The 19,010-nt window shown below is 55.1% G+C and overlaps 1 protein-coding gene across 1 annotated transcript in view; it reads right to left on the reverse strand.

Moving 5' to 3' along the window:
- Window positions 1-2,663: 2,663 nt before the first annotated feature.
- Window positions 2,664-19,010, reverse strand: part of Fam20c (FAM20C golgi associated secretory pathway kinase) — a 47,994-nt gene continuing 31,647 nt past the window's right edge. Inside the window, exons 4-10 of the mRNA XM_048330734.1 lie at window positions 13,913-14,005; window positions 12,319-12,434; window positions 5,255-5,435; window positions 4,447-4,556; window positions 4,150-4,231; window positions 3,595-3,654; window positions 2,664-3,044 (exon numbers count right to left, since the gene is read on the reverse strand). Coding sequence (XP_048186691.1) covers window positions 2,795-3,044; window positions 3,595-3,654; window positions 4,150-4,231; window positions 4,447-4,556; window positions 5,255-5,435; window positions 12,319-12,434; window positions 13,913-14,005 — 892 coding nt within the window. The 3' untranslated portion in view covers window positions 2,664-2,794. The remainder of the gene's footprint in view (window positions 3,045-3,594; window positions 3,655-4,149; window positions 4,232-4,446; window positions 4,557-5,254; window positions 5,436-12,318; window positions 12,435-13,912; window positions 14,006-19,010) is intronic.

Raw genomic sequence — 19,010 nt, forward strand, 5'->3', positions numbered from 1 at the left:
TCACCCCCTTGGTCATTTTCTCACCTGTGCCTGAGGCTGCAGCCCTGGGTTTTGTATCAGCCTGGGTGACTGGAGCCAACCTGCAGCTCATATGTACAGTTGAGGCCTGCAGGTGGAGGTTGTGTCTTCGTCCTTGCTGCCTCTTGCCCCTCGCCAACCCCTCCCCTCCCTGAGGACTCCAGCAAAATTCTGGAAATGTCCCTTTCTCCTCCTTTCCTCCTTTCCCTCTACCCAGCTCATCAGAAGATCCTGCCACTCATGTGACTGGACCTCTGTCACAGCCCCAACCAGACCAGGCCGTGGAGGGCTATGACACACCAACCTCTGCTCCCCCTGCTTTGAGCACGTGCCTCCATCCTTCCGGCCCCCAGGTTTGTTATATCAGGGCTGCATTAAGAATACCTACTGAGTCCAAGGCCCAGGACTGGCAAAAAAAAAAAAAAGAATACCTAGCATGGATGGACACCGGTGGCTCACGCCTGCAATCCTAGCTAGTCAGGAGGATTGCAGTTTGAAGCCAGTCCGTGAGACTTACCTTGAATTAATCACCAAAAAGCCTGGAGAGGAGCTGTGGCTCAAGTGGTAGAGTGCCAGTCTTGAGCAAAAAAGGTCAGGGACAATGTTCCCAGGCCCTGAATTCAAGCTCAAAGATTGGCACGCACACACACACACACACACACACACACACACACACACACACACAGAATATTCATATTCCCCTTCCGCTGTTTCGGAGTCAGTGTCTCAGGGACCCTGGCCTTCTTGTCCTGTCTCCCCACCCCCCACCATCCACATCTCTCTCTGCCATGGGCATCCTTGGTCCTGACATAGATGTCCCAGCCTCCTCATCCAAGCTCTGGGCAGCAGGAGGCTCAGTGCCAGGGGCCCCAAACCAAAGTAGTGAACCCCAGGACTCTGTTCTCACAGGGCTGGGCCCCTGGGCCGGATGTGGCAGGGCACGTCCATGTAGTGGGACTCGAACTTAGAGCCTAGGTCCTGTCCTTAAGCTTTCTTGCTCAAGACTGGCATATTACAACTTGAGCCACAGCTCCACTTCTGCATTAAGAATACCTAGCATTGATGGACACCAGTGGCTCACACCTGTAATCAATCCTAGCTAGTCAGGGGGCTGAGATTTGAGGATTGCAGCTTGAAGCCAGCCCGTGAGACTCTTGCCTTGAATTAATCACCAAAAAGCCTGAAGAGGAACTGTGGCTTTTCGTGGTTAATTGAAATTAAGAGTTCATGGACTTTCCTGCCTTGGCTGGCTTCAAATCACGATCCTCAGATCTCAGTCTCCCGCATAGCTAGGATTACAGTTCTGAGTCACCAATGCCCAGCCAGGATTCTTGTGACACAAGAATTACAGAGGTATTCACTAGAGAATATATTGAAAATGAACTACACAACTGTGTAGGAATGGGAGAGAAAAAAACTGGGAGACAGTGAGGGAAGGGGTGACAGTGTCCAAAAAGTAATGTATTCATTACCTGACTTATGTAACTGTAACCTCCTCTCTGTACATCACCTTTAACCATGAATAATAATAAGCCAGCCAACCAACCCAGAGTATAGAGGCCACCGCCATCTTGCCCCTGGGCCCTGCTCTAGACATTTGACCCGGGCAGGGGACTCCATGAGATGGAAGGAACCGGAACTTATAGGCTCAGTTTAGGCTAGCAGTGAGGGGCTCAGGTGTTACTGGGCAGGCCCCCTCTGCCCCAGGGGCTCCTGCTGGGCTCCACCTTCCACCCCATGCCAAGCAGTGCAGGTGAGGCACTGCCCCCTGGACCTGCTGTCACTTTGTCCCTCATAGGAGAGAAATGGCCACTCTTGTCCCTTCTGCTGCTTCTTAGAAGCGAAGGGCTCCCCAGCCTGTCTCTCTCGGGGCTCAGCAAGTAGTTCCCTCTGCAGAATTAGTAGGGATGACCTGGGCACCAGAGGCTGGGGTTCAGCCATGTCCATGCCCAGGTCTCACAGTCTGGGAAGGTGATGGCAACACATCCAGCCAACCAGCCTGGGCTGTGGGACCCCACCCGAGACACAGCCAGGACCCACGCTTGCTGTATCTTTATTAAGACTGAACCATACTGAAAACAATCCAAAGAAATGCTGCAAGGTTGGCCTACTGCGGCTGGGGCCCGCGGGCCGTGGGCAACGCAGCTACGCCAACTGTCCCCATCAAAGCCGAGGGTGGGCGGTACCCCTGCCCACAGGGGAGGCCGGGCCACTGCCAAGCGGTGGGCAAGTACATGAACTAGCCATGGACCCACCGGAAGCCGTGTGCAGGAGCCTGTCTGTCCACTCACAGGTCAGTTGGGCCCAGCTCCTTCTTCACCACAGCAGTGTGACTCTGCAGCCCCAGGTCGGAGGCCCCGGGAAGAGCAATAAGAGTTTTCATTCCCATCGAGGTTCAGAGTTCGAGAGTGAGCCAAGGAGATGGGGGTCCCGTAGGAGCTATGGTGTGCCCTCGTTTAATCCCGGACACAATGCTTGGTCTCTGTGGGTGGCTGTTTGTTGTGTCGTGTACACCTTATATAAATACAAAACAGTAAGTAAAGGCATGGCGTCCTTCTTACAAAGGAGACACTGGGTCCCCACTGCGGCCGCTGGGTGGTGAGTTGCAGGCGACTCCTCCAGTCGCTGTTGCAGTTGCTCAGAAGGTCCCGGCCTCCAGGGTCGCAGGTCACACGCGTGGCATGGGGATAACCCCACATGGTCTCTGGATTCCTGCGTGGCCGCGCCCTCCTCCTCCTCCTCCTCCCTGGAGGTCAGTCCAGGTGGGCACAGGTCACTACCTCTCGGTGGTGGCTCTGTGCGGGGCGCCCAGGTCGTCGTCCACCACGCTGCCCAGACCGTGCTTGTCCACGCAGTCCCGCACGGCCTGCAGCGCGATGCGCAGCCGCCGGTCCAGGGCGTCCAGGTGCAGCCGGTACAGCACGGGTGCCACGCGGTCCCTCCGCAGGGACTCGGCCATCAGCAGGCTCAGCTTGTGCTCTTCCTTGGCCAGCAGCTGCAGCCGCAGGTAGGTGGACTTCCGGATCCTGGGGAGGGGAGAAAGAGGGTTGGAGGGGCCTGCCGCGTAAAGACAGTGCTCAAGGCACGCTGGCACCTTGGCTGGAGGGGGGAGGGGAGGGGGGAGAGAGAGAGAGAGAGAGAGAGAGAGAGAGAGAGAGAGAGAGAGAGAGAGAGAGAGGCCCAAGCTCAAAGGCCTCCTGGCTGATGTATTCTTGTGCGCAGGGCTTGGTGGCAGAGCTGGTGTCCTGCTGGTGTCCTGTATCCCCAGGGTAGACACAGGGGACAGTGGGCAGGTGGCAGGCAGCTCGCTAAGGGGACTGTCCCTAACACATCTTGGCTGTCTGTCTGGGCAGGTGGACACTGATTTCTAAGGATAGTTCAACCCCTTTTTCCCCTGCAAGCCTGTGTCCCAGCCACACCAGTGGGGGGGCTGGCTGGGCCCATACACTCACAATGGGGGGGGGCCTAGGGATGAGAGGGGCCTGCCTGGGACAGCTTGGGAGGGGGATGGGCGGAGGTCGCTGGGGGGGGTGGGGGGGTGAGCATGCGATTACGGGCTGCTGGGGGTGGCCATACCTGCAGCATTGCTGTAAAGGTGCCAGGATGGACAGCTCGTCGTGAGAGTACTTCCCAAAGCTGTGGGAGGAAGGGAGAGCAGTGAGGACCCTTGGACGGCTACGGGAGCTGGGCATTGCATTGTCCTAGTCCCAGGCCCCGGCTTGGCGCAGCCTAAATGATGTCTCTCCAGGGGTTCCAGGCCACGGGTGGGCCAGCCGGGCATCAAGTGGACCCTCCTGGCTTCCAGGGTGGGCCGTTTTTGTTGTCATTTCAGAATGGGCTTTGATAATTCCAAGGCACCTTTTCCCAGGTGTCTGCCAGTCAGCCCTGTTCTTGGGGAAGGGGGGACAGCAGCCTTTAGCCTCAGTTTCCCTAGGTGAACAAAATGCACTCCATAGGGGGACTGACTGTAGCTGGCAGGCCATTCCCTTGCCCTGTGCTCCTGTCCCTGCCTTTCTCGGTGGGAGGGGGTACCCCTCCCCACCAGGGGCTGCTCTCTTTAGGGTTGGGCTGGACCCCCATGGGCAGGAGAGGTGGGCAGCCGTCTGGGGTCTTCAGGGCAGGAGGCCTCACCCTCGCCCGTTGTCCAGGTGAATGATGAACGTCTCATTTCCGAACTTCTCGAAGGTCTCGTAGTGGTGACGATCCATGTTCCCTAGGGGCACGAAGAGTGCTCAGAGGCCCCTGTTCCTTCCCCTCCTCCCACCCAAATGCAGCCTCAGGCCCCACCCAGTGGAGCAGCAGCAGCAGCTCCCCAAGTCCCCAGGGTTCCCACTGCTGACTATGGGCATTGCCCAGTGAGTGCCTGGTGGGTGGGACCTGAGTCTGGGCCCTGCCTTCCCATTGGGTGGGACACTTTGAGGGACATACCCATGAGGAAGTCAAAAATGGTCATGTCGATGATGTCCAGGATGCGGTGGCCACGGTCATAGGGTGGGGTCTGCTTCACCTCTTCACAGTAATCGGGGTCCACCTCCCACCTGCGGAGAGCCAGCGTGAGCCGGGGCCCCTCCTCTGAGCAGGTCAGGGGGCGCAGGTCAGGAGGTCGTGGAGCTAGTGGGGTGAGGTCAGGCAAGGTCTGGAGCTGATCCCTCCGACTGTCTGTGGAGGAATAGCGCTAGCCACAGGGCATTGGTGAAAGTATGGGATGAGGAGGGGGCAAATGGAGCTCAAGCCCCCAGGGGCTGTATTTGGAAGGGACTCCAAGGGAGGGCAGGCTAAGCACCTCTAGAGGCTTTTTGTCTGGACGTGGGGCTTGAACTCAGGGCCTGGCCACTGACCCTGAGCTCTTTTGCTCAAGGTTAGCACTGTACCACTTTGAGCCACAGCGTCACTTCTGGTTTCCTGGTGGTTACTTGGAGGTAAGACCCTCACGGACTTTTCCTCTTCAGGCTGGCTTTGAACTGTGATCCTCAGATCTCAGCTTCCCACGTAGCTAGGATGACAGGCGTGAGCCACCAGCGCTGGGCTACCTCTAGGGGTTTCTAACGCTCAGGTCAGAGTCCTGCTGGCTAGCCAATAGCTCAGCTGCTGTTGTCACACATATTCTGGGTCTGTACATGTCCTTGTTGGCCCCTTTGTGCCCTGGGATAAGGATAATCCGACTCCCCCCCCCCCAGCTGTGGGCACCCCGATCCTCCAGATTCTGCTCAGCTGCAGCCTGGGGCCCGACACTCACTCGGCCTTCTTGCGCTTGTGGTAGGAGCGGCGCCAAGGGTTCCGCCAGGTCTTGCGCTTGGCCAGGGACAGGTCTGGCAGGAACGCAGCCAGGGACCCTTCTATCTGGTCCGGCCTCCCACACAGGGCGTGCTCCGTGGAGCAGTAGTACGAGCACTCTCCGTAGAAGCAGATGTTGTTGGCTGATGGAGAGACAAAGCCGGTCACCTGTAGCCGCTCCTTCATTGTGGTCCCAGCCAGGCTTAGTCCCACGTGCTATCCTGTGGCCTTCTCAGGCTTCTGCCCTGATTTTCCTGGGCAGAAATCATCACCATCCTCTCTCCGCCTCCACAGCCACCTCCAGCCCTAGAGATCGAACCTCTAGAGCCACGGGGTATGGAATTGGAGCTACAATCCACCTGACTCCCTTCTCTCTCAGAACAAGCAATGTCCAATAGCACCCCTTCACCCCCAACATGGTTCACTGCACCAAGAAAGCCAAGAAATGCTTCACAGAACGGGGGGGTGGGGAGGGCTATGTTTGCAAAGAATACATTTGGCAAGAATCTTCTGGTATTCAGAATATGTGAAACACTTTTGGGTCGGGCAAGGTGGTGCACCCCTATCACCCCAGCTCCTTGGAAGGCAGAGGTAGGAGGATCCTGGTCCACAAGCACTGCCTGAGGTTGCCTGCAAAACAGACTAAAAGCAAAGGGGCTGGGGGTGGGGGTGGGATGGTATAAGAGGAAGAGCACCTGCTTAGCAAGTTCAAGGAAGGCCTTGAGATCAGACACACACACACACACACACACACACACACACACACACACACAGAGAGAGAGAGAGAGAGAGAGAGAGAGAGAACATTTAAAACTCAGTAATAAAAAAGACAACCTAACTGATATATTGGCAAATGAGTTAGATGGAATTGGAGGGGCACATCTGTTTTTGTGTCGGTCTTGGGGCTTGAACTCAGGACCTGGGTGCTGTCCTTGAGCTTCTTTTGCTTAAGGCTAGTGCTCTACCACTTGAGCCGCAGCTCTACTTCCCTTTTGTGTGTGTGTGTGTGTGTGTGTGTTTAATTGGAGATAAGAGTCTCACGGCCTTTCCTGCCTGGGCTGGCTTTGAACTGCGATCCTCAGATCTCAGCCTCCTGAGTAGCTGGGATGACAGGAGTGAGCCACCAGCACCCAGCTCCATCTTCTTGAAGAAGAAACACAAATGGTCCAGAAGCTCATGATAAGACCACTGGGCTATCAGGCAATGCAAATCAAACCCACTGGGATAATTGTGACCAAGTACCAGGAGGGTTGGAGCTTTGGGACCTGGGTACAGATGCTGAAGGAGAAAAAACAAAACCCCTTACAAAACCTGGCCTTTTTTTAACGTGTTCAAACACAGAATCACCACGGGGCTCCCAGACACTCCCCATCTAGGTACACAAAGAGAAGAAGAAACCTATTTCTGCCAAGAAGCTTAAGAATGCTGAAGGCAGTGGTGATAGCAGAGAAAGTGCCCACCAGCTGATGGGTGGGGAAACACTCTCAAGTTTGCATGTGGTGAAATATTATTTGCCCTCGAAAAGGGATGTGGCTCAGATACAAGCTGTAGCTCCGATGTGCCGCTAAGGACTGCATGCTCAGTGAGAGAAGCCAGGCTAAGTCACACACATGACTCCACTTACACAAACTGCCCAGAGCAGGCAGATTCCACGGGGATGGTGGGCCAGGGTTGCTGAGGACTGGGGGAAACTCTTGGGGCTCTGTGACAGGTATGGGGATTTGTTTGTTTTGTTTTGTTTTTATTGCCAGTCCTGGGGCATGGACTCAGGGCCTGAGCTCTGTCCCTGGCTTCTTTTTGCTCAAGGCTAGCACTCTGCCACTTGAGCCACAGCGCCATTTCTGGCTTTTTTCTCTATATGTGGTGCTGAGGAATCAAACCCAGGGCTTCATGTATACGAGGCGAGTACTTTACCATTAGGCCATATTCCCAGCCCAGGTATAGGGGTTTGGTTGTGTGCTCAGGAGGGTGTCGTCCCCCTCCGTGGTCATCTGAGCAGATCACAGCCCCACAGATGGTGCACTGGCCTATTCATGTACTCTGATTTATTTGCCTGACCAGGAGACCCTTGAAAACTTGGGGCTATGGAGGTTCAGTCATGTGACTTCTTCCCTGAAGCACGTGTCCAGAACGTTCCCAGGATCTCCCAAGGAACCTGGAGCCTCAGGGGGTAGGGCTTGGTCCTGGGGGCTCTACAGATGCCGGCATAGCTCTGCCAGGTACATCCATGTGCCACCCATCTGCAAGCGGAGGCCCCTGGGGGAAGAGGGTCCCGAGTGGCCTGTGTGGGCCTCGGTGGCATACCCACCTTGCCCCAGGCACAGCAAATCAGGACCAGCTCCCTGTGTGCCCCACCCCCCACGCCCCAGCCCTCCCTAGGCCTCAGCCCCTCCAAACCAGGTCTGGATAATTACGGTGGTTAGGAAGGATCTGAGAGAGATCAGCCTGTGGGTGGCCTGGGTGCTGATAGAGTTTAATCAGCAACCCGGAGGTTTGAAAAAAGAAACAAAGAAAATCCCAGGCTCAGCCCAGGCAGTAGCTCTATTTTCAGATGCAAACAAAAATCTCTATCTCCTGCTCTCACTGGCCGGAGCGGTGAGGCTGGACGGCTCTGTCGGGTTTCCTGGCCCTGGTAAGCTGGGTTTAGATGCTATCGTGCTGAAAGGAAAAAAGCATTTCTCAGCTCCAGTCCCTTTCTCTCCAGATCACAATCTCGGTTTAAAGCTGTGGGGGGCGGGAGGGGGGCGGTGGAGGGGGGTGGAGAGGTGGAGCTGGAGCGTGGGGGAGGGGTCCCTTCCCCACTGTGTGACCTGAGTCAGGCCAACACCTTTCTGTGCTCAGCTCACCTGTCCAGCGAGGATGGAGCTGGGGCTCTATTTATGCTCATCTCTTCCTAGGACCCAGGGAACAGTGAATTCACATCTTTCTTCTGAAATCCTCAGGTCCCTGACCCCAGAGACCTTGAGCACCCAGAAAGGGCTTGTGTGAAATGTCCCAGAGCCCACTCACGGTCACCAATGAGGAGGCTGCACGTTGTGCCCGCCCTGTTACACTGGTCAGCTCACCTTGCACAGGGTGGCGCTCCAGCCACCGCCAGCGGAGGGGCAGGTGGACCTTGCTCCCCTCTGCACGCATTTGAACTGGGCATGGTGCAGACTGTCTGGAGGACCCACGATTCCCCAGGCAGCACAGCAGGAAAAACAGTTTACAACAGACAGCACGGGGCAGAGCCCAAAGGTGCGGTGTAAGGCCGAGGCTGGGGGGGCAGGGGGTGGCTGTCCAGGAAGGGTGTTGGGCTCTGGAGAAGCCACAGAGCCCCGTTCACCCCACAGAAGCACACAGGCTGCCCCAGGTGACCAGGGCGAATGTCAAAGGTCTGGAAAAACTCAGAGCAAGGCTGGGGGCAGGGCTGAACTAACTGGTTAAGAGCCTGCCTAACAAGTGTGAGGCCTTGAGCTCAAGCCCTAGTACAGAAGAGGAGGAGGAGGAGGAGGGGGAGGAGGAGGAGGAGGAGGAGGAGGGGAGGAAGAGGGAGAAGGAAGAGGAAGAGGAGGAGGAGAAGGAGGAGGGGGGAAGAGGAAGAAGAGGAGGGGGAGGAGGGAGAAGGAGAAGAAAGAGGAGGTGGAGGAGGAGGAGGAGGAAGCAGTAGTAGAAGCAGCAGCAGCAGGGTCTCTGACCTGGCCCTGCTTCTCACTGCTGTGCTGTGTTGGGCCACTTAACTGCCATCTCTGGACTCATTTCTGGAGTTTCCTCTTGGGGCCAGGGCGAGGGCCTGGGCCAGGCTGGGCTTGCCGAAGGGCCCTGGGAGATGGGGCTGGCGCCCTGCTTGCCCCTCGCTACCCTCCAGCTCTCCCCCAGCAGGACAGTGTTTTCTCTTTGACCCTCACAGGGCAGAGCTACTCAGGGGCAGAGGAATCAAAGCTTCCCCTGAACGTGGCTGCTGAAAAGCAATGAAGGCAAATCTGGCATTAAAGAGAGCGAGAGAAAGGTCGAGAAGTACAAGCTAAGCAGAAACCCGACTCAGATGAATTCAAGCAGGCTTCATTTTCTAAAAGGAGATCAAAGCTGCTTCCAGAGACCCCACACTTCGGAGAAACCAGACGTTCATTCCCAAGAGCTTTTGGGGGAAAAAAAAATCTTGCTGACACAGATCCATGGTTAGGTGGGTGGGGACAGCCTGGCAGTGTGTGTGTGTGTGTGTGTGTGTGTGTGTGTGTGTGTGTTCTGGGTACGGGGGCTTGAACTCAGGGCCTGGGTGCTGTCCTTTAGCTTTTACCACTTGAGACACACCTCCACTTTTTTTTTTTGCTAGTTAGCTGGAGATAAGAGTCTCACAGACCGTTCTACCCAGGCTGGTTTTGCACCACGATCCTCAGATCTCAGCTTCCTAAATAGTTAGGATGACAGGCATGTGCAACTGATGCCTAGTGGGAACTATATAAATTTATCTGCTTAGACTCTTAGCTCAAGCCTTTGTTTATAAAAAACCAAAAATACCCAAACTAATGGCTGGTCACTGTGTGTGGCTCAAGCTTGTAATCCTACCTACTTGGGAGGCAGAGATACAAGGACCTTGGTTCAAGGCCAGCCCAGGCCCCCCCCCCCAAAAAAAAATGGATGGGCCTGGTAGTGTGTGCCTGCCACCCTAGCTACAGGAGCAAGCACAATTTGTTGGGCACAGTGGTGTGTGTCACAGCCTGGGCTGGCCTGAGCATAAGTTGATGTCCTTACCTTAAAAATAACCAATGCAGAGAAGGGTTGAAGGGGTAGCTTGAGCAGTGGAACCCCTGCTTACCACACAAGGTCCTGAATTCAAATCTCAGCAATTCCTGCATTCCTCTCTTCATCCCCAAACCACCCAAGCCACAAGAGACCGAGGCACAAGAGACAACTGCCACTCGGTTATGATGCCCATGCTTGTCCACAGCTGGGCAGAGAGGGTGGACAGCCACATGGGCGGTGAGGGTAGGAAGTGGGGGTTGGGTGGGGGAGGGGCTGGGACTTGAGAATGGAGGAAGTCGAGGCTGAAGTCCCAGTGGCTGAAGGGGGCAGGAGCCCAGATATCAGGAACCCATCATGAAGTTGTGGGGTGCAGCTGGAGGCAGGGCCCAGCCCTTTGGGAAGGAACTCCCCCACCCCTTCTAACAGCTGAGATTGTGCTATCTATGAGCAATCCTCTCCCGGTACTGGCGAACCCCAAGATCTTCCCCAAACAGAGGCTCCTCTTCAGTTAGGAGATCATTTTTCTTTGCTTTCCTTCTTTCTTTTTCTTAAAAAAAAACACAAAACTTTTATTAATGGGCTCTGAGGAAGTGGCCATGCAAGAGTCAGAACTGGGTGAGTTTAGATAGAAGTGGCACTTAATTAATGTGTGCATTCATGATCCTCGATTCTGATGAATCCATGATTGCAGATAAGAGAAAAGGTGGAGTTGCTGGATGATGGTGGCTCATGCCTGTCATCCTAGCTACTCAGGGGGCTGAGATCATAGGACCATGGTTCGAAGCCTGACTGGGAAGGAAAGTCTATGAGACTTAACTCTAATTAACCACCAAAATGCTGGAAGTGGCTCGAGTGGTAGAGTGCTAGCCTTAAGCAAAAAAGCCAAGGGATGGGGCAGCACCCAGGCCCTGAGATCAAGCACTGGTACCAGTTCAAGAAGAAAGCAAACAAATGAGAAAGGAAGAAAGGAAGGAAGGAAGGAAGAAAAAGTGTGGAGTGTATCAATCTCAAACACTGAGAAATGAGCTTTCAGGTTGAGCTTTTGTGTGCCAGCAAATCCTTAAGACCTAGCTGGCAGAGGGTCTTATAAATAACTGGATGTATCTGCAGGAATGGCAGAGCTGGACGGTCCAAGGATGGCCTATACTGGGAGGGTACAGCCTCAGGACAATTCAGTTCTGCACAGCCCCACCAACCAACTCTGCTTTGCCTGCATCACCTGACCATGCAGAACCTTCATAAAGGTGGAAGGGGCTCATGGGAAAGAGCTCGGCTCAGCTCAGAAGAGCTCAGAGAATCAGTGGGTCAACAGGGACCGGGGAAGCAGGGCAAAGCATGTGGGCACAGCCAAGGGATACCACTTGAGTCTGTGTGATTTCAGGGGTTCACAAGGTAAGGCCTCAGGGGCTTGGAATCTTGTCCATCTCAGCCACACACACATCTTCCTACAAGGTAGGTAATCTTGGGGGACCTCAGGGCAGTACCAGCCATTGGAAAACCCCTAGTGTGTGAACCACTGCTTTATCCAGGAAGGGAGGCCATGTGCCCCTTACCAGGAGAGTCCTACTGTGAGTGCTGTCAGACCTGGGGGGCTACCTGGAGAAGTCAGGTGCTCAGGAAGTGCTTCAGCTGAGCACTGGTGCTCACCTCTATAATCCTAGCTACTCAGGAGGCTGAGATATGAGGATTGCGATTGTAGCCAGCCCAGAACAGAAAAGTCCACAAGACTGTTACCTCTAATTAACCACCCCAAAAAGTCAGAAGTGGAGATGTGGTTCAAGTGGTAAAGCATCAGCCTTGCCTTGAGCACAAGAGTCAAGCCAGAGCATGAGGCCTCAAGTTACACACACACACACACACACACACACACACACACACACACACACACACGAGCTTTTAAAATACACACTGGGGTGTGTGTGTGTGTGAGAGAGAGAGAGTGAGAGAGAGAGAGAGAGAGAGAGAGAGAGAGAGAGAGAGAGAGACTATCCAAATAGAAATGTACTCTTTACTTGGCTTATGTAACTTTGTACATCACCTTCATAATAACAATAAATTAAAACAAAGCAGTATTCCAAAAATAATACTGGAAAATAACTGACTGATAAAGAAAACTCTTTGATAAAAAAAAAAAGAAAAAAACCCCACAGCAGATCAGAATGGAATCACCCCCACACCCCAAAGCCGGTAGGAGGAGACAGAAAGAATGGTGGGAAGATATCCAACTCTTCCTTAGAGGGAACCAAGGTTAGGTGACAAGGTCATGTGACAAGGCCCTGTGAGGGCAGTGCCTGCGGAGCCTACCTGGGGAGACGAAGAAGGTCCTCCACAGTTTCTTGTCTCGGGTGACATCCCGAATTTCCTTCGTCATGTTGATCATCCTACCGGCTACAGGAGGGACTCGGCGGAAGTCCAGAATCCTGGGGAGAAAATGTCAGGGAAAAAACAACAAGGGGCTGGGGATATGGCCTAGTGGCAAGAGTGCTTGCCCCGTATACATGAGGCCCTGGGTTCAATTCCCCAGCACCACATATATAGAAAATGGCCAGAAGTGGCGCTGTGACTCAAGTGGCAGAGTGCTAGCCTTGAGCAAAAAGAAGCCAGGGACAGTGCTCAGGCCCTGAGTCCAAGGCCCAGGACTGGCCAAAAACAACAACAACAACAACAACAAAAAGCATCTTTATTTTCTGTGTCTCACATCTGGCTGTAGCGAGCCGGGGCAGGGCGGGGCGGGATGTGTGTGGCTAGGGAGCCGGACCTCTCCCATCTTCATCTGCACCTGGCTTTGGGGGGTTGTGGCTCTACCTGAGTCCATTAGTACCAGAGCAAAGGTACCCAGCTGGAGGAGGTATCCTCATCCCCACTTCATGTTCCTGATGTCGGTCCTGCCTGGGCCCGGGGAACTAAATATTGCCCTCATTCTAGGGCTAAATTTAAAACGAAATTAAATGAGCCCATCTTAATGGAACTCTTTCTGAACAGAACTGCACACACGGCCACTTTCTTAATTAAATGGGGATGCGGAAGGGGCTTTTCTGCTGACACAGGACATCGCCATCAGCCATCCTGGCTGTGCCGCGTGCAGAGGTGACCTGGGGGGAAGGGAAGAGGGACCCAAGCCTCCAGGACCGCGCAGGGGATGGCCCTGCCCCACATCCTGCCATCTCTCCTAGAGTTGACCCAAGGGGACAGCTCAGCTACGATGCTGTGTCCAGCTGGGACTGTCTGTGGTCAGCCAGGAGGGTGTCTGGAGGACCGAAGGTCGTGCCTCTGGCCGTGCACTGTGACCCAGACTCCGGAGCTGCCCCCAGGCTCATGAATGGCACAGAAACCAAGATGGTGTCATACCACTGGGTGTCACTGGCTTCCAGAGAATCTGCCCTCTGCAACTTGATTAAAATTAAGTGTTAGCCAGCTGTGGCGGCTCACGCTTATGATCCTAGTAGTTGAAGGCCCCACATTCAAATCCTGATGCTAGCTCAAAATTAATTTTTTTTTTCACGGCAGTGGACACTTCCCCCTCTTTCCCTGTCTTCCTCCTCTCTCTCCTCTTTACTTCTAACCATCCACCCGCTGCCACCTGTCTGACTGGGATTATTATGTGCCTCGAAGCAGCGCCAACCTCTAGTTAAGAACATGGGGTTCTGGGACGATTGTTCTCATGGGGCTTCAGTATTCCAGTCTGCAAGATGGGCTGGTGATGGACCTCTCCATCCATGCATCTCTTAAGAGCACGGTGCTCTGAACAGAGCCCCAGGCATGGAGAACAGGGCCTGTGGTGCTGTGGTGATGGAGATACCTGAGCCTGGGCCTGCTGGCTCCTTCTAGGTGTAAGCCAGTCATTTCCAGGTCCAGTGCTGGGCAGTTCCTCTGGGGGAGGAGCAGGGGAGGGACTCACCTGTCCAGGTGGAAGGCCGCGATCTCTGCATTGTGCCTCTCATAGTCCGAGAAATAGAAGAAGTCTGGGGGTGTCTCCTGCTCCCTCGTCTGCCTGGAGGAAAGGGGCAGAGGCGGGGGGTGGGGGGGTGGGGTGGGTTTCTGTTACATGGATGAGCTCTGGTTCAAGGCCACAGGCTGCCTTATCCTGGATGCAGTTCAGGCCAGCTCCAGTTCACACAGTCATTAAACATTGAACTACAAAGCCAGGCACCTGTGGCTCCCGCCTGTCATCCTACCTAGTCCAGAGGCTGAGATTTGAGGATCATAGTTCAAAGCCAGCTTGGGCAGAAACGTCCATGAGACTCTTACCGCCAGTCAATCAGCAAAAAACCATTAGTGGAGCTGTGGCCCAAGTGATAGAGCACCAACCTTGAGCAGAAAAAGTCAAGCCAGAGCTCTAGGCCCTGTGTTCAAGCCCCAGAACTAGCACAAAATAAAACAGAATTAAATGACATAAACGCACAGTGACTACAATGCATTTACTTGCTTGAGCTTCTGGGGATGGAACCCAGGGCTTTGTAAATCCTAGGCAAGAGCTCTGCCACTAAATACATTAGATTAATTAAAAGTCATAAATATCTGAGGTGGATTGCTTATTAGTTGCTGCATTTTACTATTATGGGGTTGATAGCCCATAACTACAGATGGAAATGCTGGTACTGAGCCAGTCCTGGCCCACACTTTGTGACCTACCAGAGCAGCTCAATAATCAGCTCTAGACAGAGTGTTTATACTGTAGGAGTTGGTTAACTCAAAATCAGCATCTCTACCCCAGGTGCTGGATGTCAAGTACTTATCCATCCATCAGCAGCCAAATCTATCCTCTATGGAAAGTGCCAAGGGCAATGCTTGCCTGTAGGCCAGACATTTGTGGCCCTGGATAGACAGAAGTTCTGGCTACAGATGGGTTCACCCCCAAACTGTACAGGCTACAGACTTCCCCAGGGTATGTGACCTGAGAGGTCCGGGCCAGCCTGTTCTATACATCAGCCCCTTGACGGGAGGCTGAAGTGTCCCCTATCTGAAGCTATTCTTTCATCAGGCCATCTGGCACTGAGTCTGTGCCTCAGTTTCCCTGCTCTTGTCCAGCTCCTGGACAGAGTCCTGCCTGCCTGTGGCTTCCTGTCCCAGATCCGGGTCCTCCAGCCCTGGCTTTCCCCTACCCTTTCCTTTCCGTGTGTGGGAACCCCACCACCTGCCACCCCTGATGCCACAGCAGAGACGCAGTGCCACCTGATGTTCCCCTCTACTGGGAGCCAACAGGGATGTTCAGTCACAGTCCACCCAGGGACACTTGGCACAGGCAGAGCCGAGCCACCGGGCGCCCCTGTACCATGCCGGCCGCCTCATCTGCAGTGAGTGCTGGCAGGCCCAGGGGCCCCTCAGAGCCCCAGTGACCAGGTCAAGTTCAAGGCCACCTGGGGCTGTGGGAGGGAGCCACGCCCCAGGGGCGAGGTGTGACATCATCATCTGGCTCAGGCTCCTCTTAGGCTCCACTTGCCTATCACCCTCCAGGCTGCTGGGGGCCTTGCTAGCTGCAGGACTTTGCTACCCCAGGTCCTAGAGTCCCTGTTACAGGCAGGTGGTGTCCTCTCCCCTCCAAGAGTGAGTCCAGAGGGGGGAGCCCCCCCGGACTAATAACCACCCCTGGGGCACTTCTGGAATAAAAGAAACACAGCTAGTACACCTGACCCACGTTACAAAGATAGAGCTACTAAGGTCAGGGAGAGGAGAGACTTCCACAGAGGCCTGGGAGGTGCTGGTGGTAGAGACAGGAGACTCTCTGTATGCCTGTCCCTATGTCTATGACTTCACTTAGCAAGCTTGGGGGCTTGGTGCGTGGCATCGTTCCTGCCCCACCATCAAGCTAGGCCCTTCCTTTTGGAGGACAGGGTGTGGGAAGCCCTCGAGGGTTGTCAAAGCTCAGGTCAGCCAGAGCAGACAAACTGAGAAATTACTAGCCTGTTGTTCAGGGAGGTCAGAATCTGCTTCTCACTAGAGAAACGAGGCTGCCATGCACCATGCTTGCATCTACATCCCCAGCTAGCATTTGCAAGCACAGACTGGTGCTGTCCTGCCTCAGGCAGATGATTTGGTGTCACGCGTAGTCATAACCGCGGTCAAGCCCTCTGTGGCCCTTTGGGGAGTCTGCATTTCCCTCAGGGTTGGAGCCTCTTGACTTGGGGGACACCTCCCCCAGGCTGCAGCAGCCACACCCGGGAGGAGTGACAGCCTCTCCCGTCTGTCCTCTGGCAGGGACACAAGGCCATGGCAGGGTGGCTCTGAAAGGTCAAGGGTGTTCTAAGCACCGAAGCGCCTAGCATCTCAGGCTGAGGGAGATGCACACAAGGTTAAGGGGAGCGAGGGGCTGGCTGCCATGAAGCCGTCACCATGCACAGGTGACCATGACGGTGTGGAGACGGTCCTCTCTCATCGCCTATCTGAGAACAGTGTCTTCCCCTGTCCCTGCCTCAATGGCGGCCAGCAGCCAGGGTGGGAACTCCAGGGGGGTTTTCCCATCCGCGCTGGCTACCTGTCCTGGTGGGAAAGCCCAGCCTGGCCTTGGCCAGGTTTGCGCCAGGTGGAGCCCTGCACTGCCCTGCGCTGGCCGCGTGTCTGGCTGGGTCCTCCTCTCCGGGGGTGCAGTGGGCATCATCAAGCCTCCGGGCCGCCAGCACCATCGCAAGGCCAAGGTCACTGGAGGTCACTGGAATAGCACCACCTAACACTGGGGGACACTTCCAGTGGTGGAGGATGGAGTTCAGCTGCATCTCAGCTGGCGGGGGGAGGGTCCCCTTCTCCTAAAGTGCCCCCCAAAACTGTGCTCTGTGAGTCCCCAAATGTCACTCCAAGAACGGATTCCTCGGTTTTCCAGGAAGCAGTGTGGGTGGCCAGGAGCGGGGGTAGGGGGGTGGAGGGGGCTGTCCACAGGATTTGGGCTTCAAAGGGTCTGGGCTTCGGGCGGGGTCCTCAGTGAGGCCAGAGGCCACTTCGGGAGCTGTTAAAGGCATATAGTGCTGGTAGGAGCTGGTGGCTCACGCCTGTCATCCTAGCTACTCAAGAGGCTGAGATCTGAGGATCGGGGTTCGAAGCCAGCCCAGGCAGGAAAGTCTGTGAGACTATTGCCAATGAACCAGCAAAATGCTGGGAGTGGAAGTAGGTATGGCTCAAGTAGTAGAGCACCAGCGTTGAACAAAAAAAGCTAAGGGGGGCTGGGGCTATAGCCTAGTGGCAAGAGTGCCTGCCTCGGATACACGAGGCCCTAGGTTCGATTCCCCAGCACCACATATACAGAAAACGGCCAGAAGCGGCGCTGTGGCTCAAGTGGCGGAGTGCTAGCCTTGAGCGGGAAGAAGCCAGGGACAGTGCTCAGGCCCTGAGTCCAAGGCCCAGGACTGGCCAAAAAAAAAAAAAAAAAGCTAAGGGACAGTGCCCAGGCCCTGAGTTCAAACCCCGAATAGTGCTGACGTATGCTGCAAACTTAGCTCCCTTAGAATCACATGGAGGTGATAGTTATGGCTGTCCACATGCCTTTTCCCAGCTGACAACAGAGGGTGCTAGAGGGTGCTGGTGTGCGGGGCAGGGCAGCCACGAGGAGCAGAGGGCACACAGCACGAGCAGGGCCTGATAGCGGCCCAGCAGTGTCACTGTCCCCCCTGCAGGTTCTTGACTTTGTACATTAGCTTAATTGTGTGTGTGTTGGGGCGGGGGGGGGGGGTGTCCTGGGCTTGAACTCATGGCCTGGGTTCTGTCCCTCAGCTTTGTCCCTCAAAGCTGGAGCTCTACCACTTGAGCCACAGCTCCACTTTCAGCTTCTTGACTGGCTCCTTGGAGATTAAGAGCCTCATGGACTTTTCTACCCAGGTTGGCTTCGAACTATGATCCTCAGATCTCAGCCTTCTGACTAGCTAGGATTACAGGCGTGAGCCACCGGCACCCAGCTTCAGTGTAGTTTTTTGTATGTGGGCAAGTAAATCACTGTGGCGCAAACAAAGAATGTCAGACCACTGTCTCCAGCCCGGCTCTGGAGTTCTGCAGGTTGAACAGTGGCCATTGTGCCCAGCTTAGAAGGAAATACTGGCTTCTCATAAAGCCAGAACACCGGTTCCACTGGATTTCGGTTGGGTTAAAGCAGAAAAAGGGATATAATTAAGGCATGACTTCCGGGCTTCAAGCTTTCTTGAGCTCGGTGTGGGCACGGTGCTCCCAGCTGACCTCATGCACCCAGAAGTGCTCCAATGCAAACATACCCCTCCCAGACCCGGCGTCCTGGATTTCCTGGCACGCTGTAGAGAGTGGGGTATTTTCTCTGGAGAGTACCGGTGGGGGCCACTCATGCAGGGGCAGGCAGGGCTCCCCCTGGGGCATGAGCAGCTCACTTTGGCAAGGTGTCCCCTGACTACTTTCGGGGGGGACCAGCGCATCTCGCCTCACCTGGGGCACAGATGCTGGCTGTCTGCTTGCGTGAGCGCTGCCTGCAACCTGGATTTCAAGCACTTACTCCATCCCCAGCCCAGCCAGGGCCAACATGGAACTTTCCGTGGCGATGGATGCATTGCTCTGCACCACTCATGACAGTGGCATGTGATCAAAGCCATGGGAAATCCAGCATTTAGACTGCTTGGCTGGTGCCCTCCCCCCACCCCCCACCTCATACCTTCCTCCTCCTGCTCCTTCAGGCCCCTCTGGAGGTATCAGCTCTCTCTCTTTTTCATGTGTGGCACAAATCTCTGCCCTACCTGCCCTGCACAGCCCTCCTGTGATGGAATTTACTGTCCTCACCGCCCCCTCCCCCTCCAGGTCCTGGGCACACAGGGCTGCTTCCACAGACACACAGAGGTCATTTCAGGGCTATGGGTTCCTCGAGGCTCTGCGAGGGATCAGCTGTGTGATGCCCTCCCCTATCCCGAGTCCCAACCCTATGAGGGGTAGGGAGCCCCAAACAGCTGCCTCTTCCGAGCAGGAGGCTTTGGAACAGGAGCTCAGTGTGAGCTGGAGTTTGACCCACGTCCCCTGCACATTTTGCAGGCCAGGCTGCCTCCCAGCCCACCCTCTTA

This window comes from Perognathus longimembris, chromosome 1 (genome assembly GCF_023159225.1).
Source record: "Perognathus longimembris pacificus isolate PPM17 chromosome 1, ASM2315922v1, whole genome shotgun sequence".
Lineage (NCBI taxonomy): Eukaryota > Metazoa > Chordata > Mammalia > Rodentia > Heteromyidae > Perognathus > Perognathus longimembris.